This window comes from Phasianus colchicus, chromosome 15, assembly GCF_987193195.1.
Source record: "Phasianus colchicus chromosome 15, bPhaCol1.hap1.1, whole genome shotgun sequence".
Lineage (NCBI taxonomy): Eukaryota > Metazoa > Chordata > Aves > Galliformes > Phasianidae > Phasianus > Phasianus colchicus.
Window position 1 is genome coordinate 13423555 of NC_143450.1, and position 13916 is coordinate 13437470.

Below are 13916 nucleotides of genomic sequence, written 5' to 3' on the forward strand. Positions count from 1 at the left end.
ATGGGCTTGTAGTTTAACCTCTCATCACTTCTTTACCCTCCAGATAATTTTAGTTCTCTGTCCTCTTTCCCCACCACCCCCTGAAGACCCAATCATTTCCCATGTTCTCCTCTCCCTTCTCTTTCACTGCTATCCCCACCAAGCTCTTTCTTCTGCACAAACCCCAAACTGAAGCTAGGATGACGACGTTCCTCAGAGACACCTGCAGCAGGATTTCTCATCCCCAGTTTGTTCTGATTAAACCACCCTTTTGGTCCAGTGGCAGATCTGTTGGAAGTCCCATGCCCGTGCCTTGCAGGGCCGTGGCGGACTGACGGCCACCCTGCAGGGACCGCAGGCACACGCCGTGCCAGATTCAGTCACTGCCACCGCCGCCAACGATGAGCTCAGCCATCCGGCACACGGTGCAGGCCGATTGGCTCAGGGTGAGCTAATGCTGCTCTGCGCAGACGGATGGAGTGGGAGGAGGGATGCACGCTGATCACCAGCTCATCCCGTGACGAGAGCCGTGATCTGGCCTATGCCATCCCAGAAAGACAGTGAATGGATACGGGGTTCCACTGGGTCCACACGATGAAAGTAGGACTGCAACACACTCCCTGCCAGAAGGTCTTCACCGCTTTCTCCTGGGGTCTTGCACAGCATCTCACCCCATCCCATCAAGGTCCCATCTGTTTGTAGAGTGATGACATCCCCTCCATGGGCTGGCATCCCAGCCTTCTGCTGTCCTGAGCTCCTGACTTTGTCGTGGTGCCAGATGGCTTTGGAGGCAGATGACTTCATCCCTTTTAAAGGGGCAATGGATCTGTCAGCAGCACCTGTAGGAATCAGTGCGTGTCGTCCTTGATGGCGAAGCCAACAATGGGAGCATAGCACAGCAGTGGCTAGGACCCCACAGAAGGCTTGAAGAAACCTGAACTCCAGTCCAAGATCAACACCAACCTAATGACTCTCATCCTCTACAACCTGTTGGGTTTGTACTCTGCCTCGTGATGGCTCTGTGCAACCCTATGGAGAACAGGGAACTGACTGCAGCGTGAGCTCTGTGGCAGTGCACTGCTGTGCATGTAAGGGCAGGGACTGACCAGCATTCAGCCTCAAAAATAAAAAATGTGTCACCTTGCACTGGATGCTAAGGAGACCAGGTGTGGTTGATTAACACTGTTCATATTTGCATTACACTAACTTCTATCCCCAAAACAACATACAATGGGTTTGACTCCAACCACCCATCAATGGGCTCCTCTCAGACCTCAGGTCAGCATAACCTGGAGATGCTCTAAGGAAATTCCATCTGAAATTTGTATCAGCCAAAAAAGCAGAGTCTCACAGTGAGAACCAGGTTTGTGGCACAGAGGCTCTGGGTACCACTCAGAGGAGCAGCTACAAAGGGAGCGAAGCATCCACACTGTGCTTCATGGAAGCCAAGCACAGCTGCAGAGTTCGATGTTGGGACTCAGAGACACCCAACTAAGCAAAACCAGACTACGAGAAAAGTGAGTTTTAATCAACTCCCACTCTTTAGTTGACTTTCAGTCAGGAAAATGGACATCTCTGTCCTTTAAATCTTCCCTATGCGACGGAGAAGGACTCCCAGTAAGAAACCTCTGGGTTTGCAGCTGCAAGGGATCCATCCTGGCACCTGGGAGCAGCCCCCTGAGGGTGATGGCTGATGCTGGTCAGTGAGGTTTCGGCACACACACAAACACAGGCAGCCGATTCCTGCTCAGCTCTGGATCCTCCCCACCCACAAGCTCCCGCTTGTTGGGGAAAAGGCTGCTGTTGTTCCAGGCAGATAATCGCCCCTTCCCTAGCAAGTCCCTGCACGCTCCCCTGCAAACATACCCACGGAGCATTTCAGCGCAGCAGATACCGAGGCTTAAAGGCCAGACCCATAGATTGGATCTCCTTCTGCAAAGGGGAAACAAAAGGTGTTTGTCCCTGCAGGAAACAGCTCACCTCAGGCCCTCCTATCCTGGCACACGGTGAGAGGACATTTGGTGTAGATTTAAAGGCGGCCTGAACAAATCAGACACTGTGGAAGAGCAATGGGAGCTGGGTCCATCTAGAAAGCACCCTGCATGATAAAGGGATTTCGCCCTCAAAGAAAGGGATCTGTTTCTGAGGGCATGAGGGTCTGGAGAAGCACTGCAGTGCCACATCTCAATGGCACTGCCCTGACCCCATGTCCATTGAGGCCACACAGAGGACAGCACGCATTTAGGAGGTGGCAGGTCTAATCGCTTGGGCACCCAGTAGGCATAGCCATTGGCAGCAAGGACCCTGTAAGTGTTTCTTGTTGGTCCAGAGAGGCCCGTGGTGATTTCCCTTACCCAGCCCCAACACGCCGCTTATCTGCACAACGCCTTGCGTGCATCTAACCTGCAGCTGAACGTCTTGGTGCTATCAGCTGAAGATCTTGGGAGGAACCAGGAAACAAAATCTCTTGCTGTGATTAGAGGGAGAGGAGCACCTCGACAGTGAGGTGGCAGAGCCAGACATTCCCCATGCCTGTGGCACCCACCGAGTCAAGCTCCCAGTTGAGAGCCGCTGCGGGGTGAGATGTTGACACCACTTACAGGCTTTTGTTGGCTTGTTTGATTTACTGTCTGAGCAGCGTGAAGCAGTACACAGGGCAAAGCCAGGCATCATGCATAGCTCCATCTTTCTGCCTTCTTTCCTCATGGCACAAGTCCTTTTCCAGGTCAGGATTTGCTTCCCCAAAATGCAATCTATTTTTTCCAACTATACTTGAGATCATATATTTTGATGTTTTTCTGCTCTGTAACCGGAGAGCACTTCTCTGAGGAGGGGAACCAAGCTCCCTGCAGCCCTCCACAGCAAACAAGGCTGTTAACAGGGCTCTGCCCCTGCTGTGGAAAGGAAAACCCAGTGCTCCCAGTCTGCTGGCTATGAGGTGGAGTTGCCAGTGGCTTTTGCATTCACTGGGCATTTGTGGGTATTTTGTAAGGGGCCTATCTCAAAGACACCCTAAGCTTCTTCCCAACCACTCTTCAGGTTCTGCCTGATACATGGCTTTTCCATAAGCACCAGCATCCTCGATCAACATTACTGCAGTGAAGAAAAGAGGCTGAGAGAGGGCTCCAGTCACCACCTGTAAAAGCAAGGAGTGCAAAAAAGACATCTGTCTTGTGGGTGGCACAATAACCTCCTGCCTCAATGAAAAACAGCACTGCATCCTTGCTAGCTGATAGCTCCCAACTCGCTTCACAAGATGAGACCAAGGCCCCCAGCTCTGTGGTCTCTGGAGTGACCTGTGGCCCCAGATGCAGGAGAAAGGAGTGGTGCACATGGTCAGTTGTGAAAGGCTCCAAATGCAAGCAACCCTTGCAGCAATCAGCTGATGCCCTGAAGCTGGAGGTTTGCTCATTTGTAGCTTGGTGTGTCTAAATATAATACACGCATTGTTCTGAGCCCTGTCTCAGCCCCATTGGAATCTACCCACCAATACCAGATTTTCTTGCCTTCCATGGCTGCAAGATGCAGCCACGTGGAGGAACTTTTCCTTTCACTCTTCTGAACCACCCACTTCTGGCTGCCCATTGTCATGATGAGCTGACTGGCACATTCAAGCTACTATTAAATCTGCTATCACTTTCATAATCCTCACAGCTTCTTCAAGTTCCCTGCAAGTCATCTGACTACACCAGTTGGAAAAATGGAGAAGTTGAGTGTATAAAACCAGCAGAATTCATGCGCCTTCTCATTCAACCCAAACTGTTTCTGGAAGGGCACAATCAGCCTGAAACCCAAATCATTTTCCAAATGGAGTTAAAATGCTGTAAGGAGAGCACCCAGCAGGAGCTTGTAGCACAGGATGAGGAGCAAGAAGCTGACAGATCAGTTCCCAGCCGAGGCAACCCCTATCTACACTTCGGGAAGACATTTCCTCTCTGATTCTTGGTCCAAACTATTCACTAGATTGAAGATTCTAAAGAATTTTGGTGACCTTAAAGCTGCATTTTCTGCAATTTCAGCAGATTTTTCTGACTCACCTTCACTGCCAACCCCAAGTATCCAAACTCATGGGCCCACCCTTCCTGTGTTTTAGGATTTGGACCATGAAATCATATGGATTTTCCCGTGCTTTTGTGTCCCATAATTTAATCCACCAATGTCTAGGTTGAGACAAGTCCCACTCAAAGCCATGCCAGTGGGAGAGGATTCATGACCTGCTGACTGGGGGCATCTTTTCAAAACCGACTGCAATCTAAAGAGGAGAAATCAGTATTTTCTGAGGGTTGATGGGGTGGGAAGGGAAGGGAAGGGAAGGGAAGGGAAGGGAAGGGAAGGGAAGGGAAGGGAAGGGAAGGGAAGGGAAGGGAAGGGAAGGGAAGGGAAGGGAAGGGAAGGGAAGGGAAGGGACAGAGAGGTCTGAAGCTGTCCTTGCTCCAGGTGACATGCCAGAAAACTGGGCTGGGATGCAACAGACGCATCTGCTTCTGCTCTCCCTGCACTGCTGCTTCCCTGCTGCCTCCCTCTCTGCCTCCTGCCGTTTCAGGACAAGGACCACCTTCCCATTCCCACCGAGCACCCGGGGGCTTTTTGGCGGCACCTGGGCTTTCTGGGGGCTCCCCCAACACAAACAACAACAACATTCAAAGTGCCTCTCCGCACGCAGCTGCTCCGAGGACAGGTTCAGGTTTCCCCCACCTCCTTCTCCCCATCCCTCCTCGCAACACCCACCTGGCAGCTAGTTAAAAACACTCTCTGGGTTTTTCAGGTGTGTTGGAGGGAGTTACCTGACATATTCCCCCCACCCCCCCTTGCGCTAGGTCCTTGATTTCATGGCGATGGGATAAACTAAGAGTAGAAAGCTCTGCAATTATTTGGCTCTAAGGTTTGGGTGCTTGCCCAGCTCTGACACGCACACACACACACACAAGTTCACTCCACAGCGAGGGCGCGAGCGATGCCTCTCCTCTCCCTCCTCCTCCAGCCCGTCACAGAAGGGCTGGCTCTCCAGCCAGGCAGTTCCACCTCCTCCAACTTTCTCCCTCGCTGCTCCCAACCTGTGCTGCCGGAGTTTCAATCAGAAAAATCCCTTCTTGCAGGAATTTCTTCCAGCCCTCTCCTCTGCTCTGTGAGCGCCATGGACCCCTGGCAGCTGGCGAGGTGCTGCTGCGGGAGGGGGATTTCAGCAGCAAGGGCAGAGAGGCTGTAAACTTCAGGAGAGATCTCTCCTGTTGCAACAGGTAAGGCACGCCGGTGTGGGAAGTTGAAATGACTCAGGGATGGAGGAGGGCATGGAGGATGGAGAGATTTAGCTGTGAAACTGTTTTTGCATGTGAGTAACTTTGACTGGAAATTGCTCCATCCTAAGAATCAGGCTTTGGAATGGAAAAGGATTGCTTTTCATCTAGCAGCTGTAGCATGGGGGGTTGCAGGCAGAGCCAGGAAATCTTCAGGTATGTTTGCTTGAGTTTGCACCCGGGCTTATGTGGGAGACATGAGCACAATGCGGGCAAGTGGGCTGTGAGCGGAGAGAGTGAAAACCTCATCACCAAGCAGAAGGTGAAGGAGAGCTGAGCACAGAAGCGTCCAGGTGTGTGCACAGGGCAGGGCTCCTGCAGGAGCAGAGGGATGAGCTCTGCAGAAGCGTGATGGCGCCCGGCTGTGGGCACGGCTCTTGTCTGCACACAGCCTCACCTGCTGGGGAGCTCCTCCTGCCCTGTGCTCCCCTCTGAGCCAGCTCACACCAGGAGGATCCTGGAGGATCCCCGGGGGCAGGCACAGTGCTGGTGTGTCCCAGGTCAGCCCTTGTCCCCCACAGCAAGCAGCAGAGCCTGGGAGGTGAAATGAAAGCCTCATGCACCCCAGGCTCTACCCCATCCTCACCTGGGAGCGTGCATGCTGGTATGGGCACTTTGCATCACAACAACTTTGTTCGCCATCAGCGATGGCAAACCAACGTGAACCTCCCTACAAGCCCAACTCCAGGAATTATGTCCAGTGTATGTATGCAGTGTTGAGAAAAGAGGTGAAAAGGGAGGGAGAGCTGGGTGCTTAAGGCAAACCAGGCCCTTCCAAAGGGCACTTATTGGGGAATCACCCCCTGCAAGAGTTAGAGGTAGACTCAGTGGAGCTCTGTGCTGCAGAGGGGCAAAGATCAGTGGTCACGATATAACGCCAGATAAAACTCTCTTTAAAAAGTTGGAGCCAACTACAAAGTGTGCAGGGGGCAGCAGGGCTGCAGAGCTCAGGGAGTGCCCAGGCCAGCAGGTTGGCGTGTGCTGGATGGAGCCCACTGCCCTTCCATCCATGCCCATGGGACATGGCAGGAGCTGTTGCAGCACCACGGAGACGGGAGGTTATCGGAGCCTCCGGGCGGAAAGCAAACAGGCTGTGGGGCTGCTGGGGAAGGCTGGGCTGTCGCGGTATTCAGGGAGGCAAAAAAACACCAGGCTTTGTACGGTGCACCCTTATCTCTTCCTAATGTGCAGCACACCTCTCCTTATCTGGGTCAGTTCAGGGACATCCGCCTGTCTGATAAGTGTTAGGGTTCCTCAGCTTCTATAACTCAGCCCCAGGCTCAGCCCCTGCCCCGAACACCGCAGGCACGAGCGGGATCTGCCCTCCCTGAGCCCTTTCCCCAGTCCAACCCTACTCCATGAGCACGTTTCAAACTCGAACGCTTGCAGGAACCAGCGCGTCTCCTGGCCCTCCAAACAAACATCATTCTTAGCAAAGGGAGAGTTCAAAGGAGGCATAACACCTGGAATCAAACATCTGTTAGAAACTAATGCGCTTTGCATCCTACGCTCCTGCCAACTGCTTCCAGGCAAGTGCTGGTGGATCGTTTCAGCCACCTCCATGCTGCAGAAATGGCATTCCCTGCTCAGTGCACTTCCCTTTGTTTTTTGCCACGTGTGAAGTATGCAGCTCAATCTGGAGCAGTGGGCTCACTTCTGTCTCATGCACAAGTGTAAGAGGATTAAATACCCTCCGCTATTTTTTTTTCACTGGGTTGGCAACACCGGAGCTCCATTGTCTATTAGCGAGGTGATCTGCTGAGCAAGTGATTTTTTCCCTCAACCACAGTTTTTCCTTGGCAATGGAGTAGGTACTGGTTTATGAGCAAAGAAACTTCATTTCCTAATTCTTGGAAGAGGGAGCTCCAGGGAGGGGCAAGCTGCAAGGACTGCTAGGAAGGGTTGTAGCTCAGAAATGAACAAGGATTGAAACAAATCAAGCAATGTAGTTTTTTTCTTCCACACAGAGGCCGTAATTAAATCTGGGAACATATTGCCACAGGTATCGCAGAGGCCAAAAGTATAGTTGGCTTCAGACAAGGTTTTGATCCATTTGGAGTGATAGAATCATAGATGGGTTGGGTTGGAAGGGATCTCAGAGACCAAGCCCTCTGCTATGGGCTGGCTGCCCCCCATCAGATCAGGCTGCCTAGGGCCCATCCAACGTGGTGTTGGGGCAACACCTTCAGGGATGGGGCAATGCCTCCAGAGATGGGTAGTTCCAGTGGACTCTGTTCAACACAAGAGCCGAAGGACAACAGCTGCTCCAGTGGTGCTCTTACACTAGGGCTAGAAAGCAGAAAGACCACACTGCACATATCTCAGGCTCCTCCACTACAACATCAAAACTGGTGTTGTTTTGGGGGAGAAATTAGAGAGAGATGGCCAAGCATGGCTGTTTGGCCATTGCTGTGTCACAGGGCTATTTCGGACCTTGGGTTGATGCTGTGACTCAGGCAGCCTGTGCACTATGAATAGGTGCTTGGGATGGCTCAGGCTAACCCAGGACCAGCGCTGTGCAGGTGGCACCAGGTGCTGGTGTCACAGCCCCATTGTGTCAGTGCAGGGCTCGGCAGAGGTGCTGCGATGACGAGATCTTTCAGAAATGTGTTTCTGACACACAGTCCGGAGCAGCGAGTGCTGACAAGGACATGCTGTGACAATGAGAGCAAACATGCCTGTCTAGGGGTTAATCTTTCCTCTGCTGAGCGCCCAAGCTCCCTGGGCCAGGGGCAGACTTTGAATGGGTTTTATTGGCTTGGGAGGATCTTGCTGCTTTCAGTATATGTCTGCTGCAGGGAAATTCTGTGGCACAGGCATCAGCATCATTTTACAAGCAAAGATCGTGCCCTAATCGGCTCATTCATGCTGTTCTCTGTGTCCTTATGCTGCCTCTGAAGGCACAAGAAAGAAGGAGCAGCACAAGGCAGACAGATGGCAGCGGAGCTGAGGATGCTGCAGGGAGAGCTGAAAGCTGCTCCCCCTGCTCTCCTCCAGGCACCAGAAGGGAAGAAGCAGCAGGGCGCTGGGCAGAGGAAGGAGCAGATCTCTGTATCAGAGCAGGGTTGGTCTGCAAATGCATGAGAATTGCCTGGGAGGAGAGAAGGAGGGGTGGTGGCCATGGCTGTGCCACAGGGCAGAGTGGTGCAGACTCACTGAGTGCTGGGCTCCTGACCTGAGCCATGTGGGCACATGGTCCTCACCTGGCTCTTGGCGCCAAGATGCTCTGATTCCTTCCCAACACATTTCATTGGCCACTGCAGAATGGGGAAGAGTGGCAAGGGCATCGGAGGACTGCTGGCATTCAGCTGATGCAGCCCGTGTCCTTGGCAGGCTGTGTGAGGTGTCCCATGGTCAAACAGCTCAGGGTTGGACCTCTCAAACATGGGCTGAGGTGGGAGCTGAGCCCAACCCAGACAAATATCTCCTGTCGGTCAATATCTCCTGTGGGTCAGATTGGAGCCGTGTGCTGGGATCCTAGAAAAGATCTCACAGGCTTTGCAGCACCTAAATAAACAGCTGTTTTGTGAGCAGCAGAATTCATGAAGCTTGGTTGCCTGGGGCACTCACTCTTGTGTGGATTCTCTGATGTCTAATAATGGGGTTGGGCTCACATTAGAGCCTTTTCTTCCAGCTGGGAGTCCTAATTTGGATTTCTCTCCTCTCTCCTGCTGATTTTCACAAGCTCGTGCAAACCCAACTCCTTTCAAATCTTTACCTATCTGTTAACTTTGGCTAAAGCTGGCCAGTGGATCTAGAAAGTGGCAGGGAGAACCGATGATGTGGTCTCCTATGGCCGCTTACCTCAGCACTCTGAAGGCAAGGGAATGATTATCAGAGCAAGATGATTTGCATCCCAAGCAGAAGGAAAATGTGAAAGGTTCAGTATGGGTTTTGTCAGGAGCAAGCAATCAAAAGTGTGACCAGCATCCCTGGTGGCTCTCAACCTGTGCTGATGGTCACGGCACGTCTGCTGGAGCAACTCATTGGTGCATGGTTAACAGCTTCCATGGGAACTGAATCCCTGAGAGCAGCACAGTCCTGGCTCCAGAGGGGTCAGGGCATGCTCACGTGAGTGCCTGGCAGGATGTGGCTGCCTCGTGTGCCAACATGCCTGGGCTGTGCTCCCTGCTCAGCAGCTCCATCCCACCTCCCAGCCACTGCATCACAGCAATGGGCAGCAGACCCCATCGGAGCCACCAGTGGGATCTGCTGTACCCTCCTCCTTGCCTGGCTGTTCCTGAGCCACCACTCAGCACCTTCCTGGCTGTGCACTGGCAATTTCTGTGCTGTGGGTAGGGTTTACCCCTACTGAAAGTATCTGGTGTGGGCAGGGAACCACCAGTGAGCAAGGAGTGTAAAGGAAGGGGGATTAGGATTAATGCATAAGGATGCTTCCCCACCTGCCCATGGCACAAGCAAGTCAACTTCCTCAGTGTCACACATCCTGTGGGACAGCAGCCAGTAGAAAAGCAATGCCAGCCCTTAGCAAGGGCTGGGTGGTCGAGATGCTGAGCATGAGGACATGCATCAAGGTGTGGGTCAAGGGAACTCAGCTCCAACCCCAGGGACAGGAATGAATGGGGGCACTGCCTGTAGCTGGAGGATATTGACAGAGTACAGGGACCAGAGATCAGCTTGGCCAGGGGACAGGAAAGGAGCTGTCTTGGAATGTGTGGACTTTTCCTCTGGACCCAGCATCTGAGGTGCCAACAGCCACAGGGCTGCAGTCAGCTGTGATCCATGACTCCAACCAAGAACCCCATTCAGCAATGAGCACCTCCAGGACTCCCAGCTAGTTACAGCAGTCCCAGGCAGTGTCTCCATGTGTCCTGCTCTCAGGAGGGTGCAAGGTTCCCTCATTCCTTAGTCCTCCTCCAGGAATCCCAGACCCTCACTGAGGGCTGTACATCCCTGGAGCTGTGTGATTAACTCTTGCTCTGGAGCGATGTTGCAATGCCAAGGCAGATAAAGATCAGTGACCCTTATAACTCTGCGGGAAGCTCAAGCCTGTTCAAGTCCTGTGCCTAACAGATGAGCTCCTGGAGGCTTACAGCAATGACAGAGAAATCTCAGCTATATGACATGTCAAAGCCAGGCATTACCTGGCTTGGTGCTGACAACACTACAAAATCAGACTCTCCATAGGTTCCTCACAGAGCACTGGCTGAAAATCATACATTGGACATGGAAAAGGGACAGGAGAAAGCCTTTGGCTCCATAGCTAGGTGTTGCCTTGTTCATGGACAGAAGATGGCTTGGAGCTGAAGACAAATGGGACCTGAAATGCAGCAGGAAGAGCAGGAGGACAAAACCACGAGGATGAAGCAGTCGGTGAGATGTTTCAGATGGAAGGGGACAAGTGGCTGGCTTGAGGAGGCACCATGTAGGAGGAGATCCACAGAACCAGCCTGGATCTGAGCATCCCATCAAGGTTGACCAATATTTGGTGTTTAGAGCTTGGGAAGGTGAGACGGGGAAGGAATGGCCTGGCTGCACCCTGGTGAAATCTGCAAGTCCAGGAAAAAGTTCTGCCCATGTGAGCATCATCCCTGAGCATGCTGCTGCAGAACTGTCCCGCCAATGGCAGCCCTCCCAAAGTCATCCACAGGTGCTGGAAAACCCTGAGATACGCTGAGGAAAGGAGCACTGTACCTTCAGGGCCAGTCTTCCTTTGTTTTCTGTCCCTGTGTAGCACCTCCAGGATGCACTTCTTCCGCATCACTGCAAAACCAACCTCTGCACAACCAAATGAGGAGAACTAAGCACAGTGGATGCCACTAGTCCAGGCTCAACTCCCACTGAGAGAAATGCACCCGAGAACATGGGAACAGCTCCATGCCACGACTTAGCAAGGGGTGGGCTTGTTTGTTTTGCAAAGTCCAAGAGAAAAAGTTCAAAAAATGCCAAGCTCGCCCCAGAATGCAAACCCCATGGGTCTGGCTTTTTAGTGACCTGGGGAAGCTCACCAAAACTGCAAGGCACCGAATGCAGGAGGACCCGATCCCAGCAATATTGCCACAGTGAAAAAATGGTAAGCATTAGCCAAGCACAGTCCAAGTGCAATGTGTATGTAGGTTATTTTGATGCTGGGAATCAGAACATCTCATGGACATGGATCACCATCCATACAACAAGCAGGTTTTACAACCTGTGACTTTCCAACATAGAAACCCCGTCGACTGCTTTCTGATTGACCCTTCTCAGAAGTCAGCCATAATTCAGACTGCTCTGACCACTAATGAACCCCATCTGCTCCATTACCCTCCAGTTCAGGAAAGACAGTGCCCCAACTCCTAAAATCATAGGGCCCCGTTGCAAAAGCCTTCTAAGATCATCAAATCCAACGACCACATAACACAAGTCCACTGCCTCTTCTCTTTCCCAAAGCCTCATGCCCACTATCCTACAGGACGTGCTTCCTCTGCTCTCCATTTCTATTATTTTGTGACCACTAAATTCCACACCCAGATCTGAACTGCCCCAGCATTGTCTATTTGAGCAATCTCCCTTCTCCCTCTGCTCCTAGTGCTGGCAGCCTCCAAGGCATTGGTGTGCTCAGGGTTGGTTTTTGATGGGTATTTATTCCATGTGAGAGGTTGTTTCTTATAATGAAGAAACAAAGGAAGAAATTGAGAGAAAAAAAATGACGATTTTTCTTTACTCTTCTGATCCCAAAACTTTAGGCCAAGCTCTGACTGCAGCCAGCAAGGGGAATGCTGCTCTTCGTGTGTTTGGCTTGTTTTGTGTTTGGGGTTTTGCTTGTTTTCAAATGTTCCTCTTGAAGGGGATCAGAAGGTGGGGCTGGGGCCACACCTGCTTGCTGGCAGGCTGCAACACTGGGCTGCAGCACGGCCAAACCCCACCGCAGCCCCCAGGGGTCCCCAGGGTCCATTCCCCAGCACCATCCACTCGCCCTGGTTGGTGGGGCCATGCTCTGCCCCAAGCCCCCCACAGCGCCCGTCCCCCGACCGCCCCCCACACGCGCTTTGAACCTCAACGCTGTGTTTGTTCCTTCGTTTCAAACCAACAGATTTGGGCATGTCTCTGACAGAGAATTACAATTTGGATGTTAAATTTAGACGCGTGCTTAGGCTGCGATCAGAGATACAGCGCGTGTTTACTGGCTCTGTGGGTACTTTACATCTACAGGGCTGAGGTCGAAGCCCCTCGAGGCTCTCAGATCGTCGCCTGCTGATTAGGAGGAGGCTGAATCACCACCACTGCTATCTCCCCCAGTCAGAGCATGCCCTCCCTGCCTGGCTCCATTCCAGTGAGGGGCTTTCTCCAGCGCCCAGCTCCAGGAGGACGTCTGTGCCCAAGGGAGCTGGGTGAGAGAGAAGCAAGGACCTCTCATTCCTGGGCAAGAAGCAAGAGTGGAAGTATGCCATCCCTTGGGATGATGGCTGGGGGCTGAGGGAGGGTATTTCAGCTTCTTTCACCCAGTTTTGATGCCTGCAAACTCAAATTCGAAGTTTTCTCTTGTAATATCATGATGCATAGACAAATTAAAGGCAATTGGTACAACACTCCTGTCAGAGGGCTTTCTAGCAATAGTCCTCATGAGCTTGACAGATAAGATCTTTGATGCTGTCAGCCATGCCATAGAAAATAAGTAGTTTACTATATTTTTCTAATAAATCCCACAGGTCTTTTCTCTTCTTTCCTCTTTCCTCCCACCACCAAGATGATCTATACACCAGCAGCTCACTCTCATAGAATTGTTAAGATTGGAAAAGACCACTAAGATCATCTAGTCCAACCATCCACCTACCAGCATGCCTACCAAACCGCGTCCCTCAGTGCCACGAATGAGATTACACATCCTTGTAATCTCCAGGTCCAAATGAATATGAAGCTGGTAAAGCTGAAGGTTGATATATGGGAAAGGAGAAGGGGATTTGCAATGTCGTCTCTGCCTGTTAAGAGGCAGTGGGCAGGGAAAAGATGCTAGAGAAACCTAGATTTAATGACCACACAGCTTTCTGAGCCTAGAAAGAAAGTCTAATGGCTGAGCTTGTATTCCAGGTAGAGCTGGTGAAATGACACATCTCAGAGCACTGGAGGTGTAGACAAGGGACATGCTAATGTTGGGGCTTTGGGCATGGGTCCTGCATTGGAGAGAAACTATTAGACATCAACAGCTGATAGTGCTGCATGCTAGAAAATTCTCCCTAAAGTCTGGCTGTGCCTTTCACTTTTTCAGATTATTTCCAGAGGAAACAAGGCTTGTGCCTCACGCCCTGTCTGTGTTGTTGATCTCCATCCCCCATAATAAGAGCTGAAGCCATTGACTGCCTTCAGCCCAGCTCGTAATTGAGAGCAAAGCTCTCAGAAACATGAGGTCATAACTGGTTTTGCAAAACAATTAACTGGACGGAGGTGTATAACCCTGCTAATGTCCCCACAGAGGAATAACACCAACACGAGCTGAGACCTTCTTAGATGTCAGGAAGTCTATAGGCAGCAGTCAGGTTCAGGACATTCCAGGAGAGTTTCAGAAGAGTGTTTGCATCTTGTTAAATGCCAGAAAACCCACTCCCTGCTCAAGGTTATCCTCCCTTATGGAATTGCTGGTGTTCAGGAAGGCATGTTCTCTAGCTCTGGCTCTTCTTGTGGTTGTGGAGTTCATAACGTCTCTGC

At 51.8% G+C, this 13916-nt stretch overlaps 1 protein-coding gene across 1 annotated transcript in view; it reads left to right on the forward strand.

Annotated features, from left to right (window-relative positions):
* Positions 1-380: 380 nt before the first annotated feature.
* FAT2 (FAT atypical cadherin 2) overlaps positions 381-13916 on the forward strand; it is a 51925-nt gene continuing 38389 nt past the window's right edge. The window contains exon 1 of the mRNA XM_090151110.1: positions 381-425. Coding sequence (XP_090007236.1) covers positions 381-425 — 45 coding nt within the window. The remainder of the gene's footprint in view (positions 426-13916) is intronic.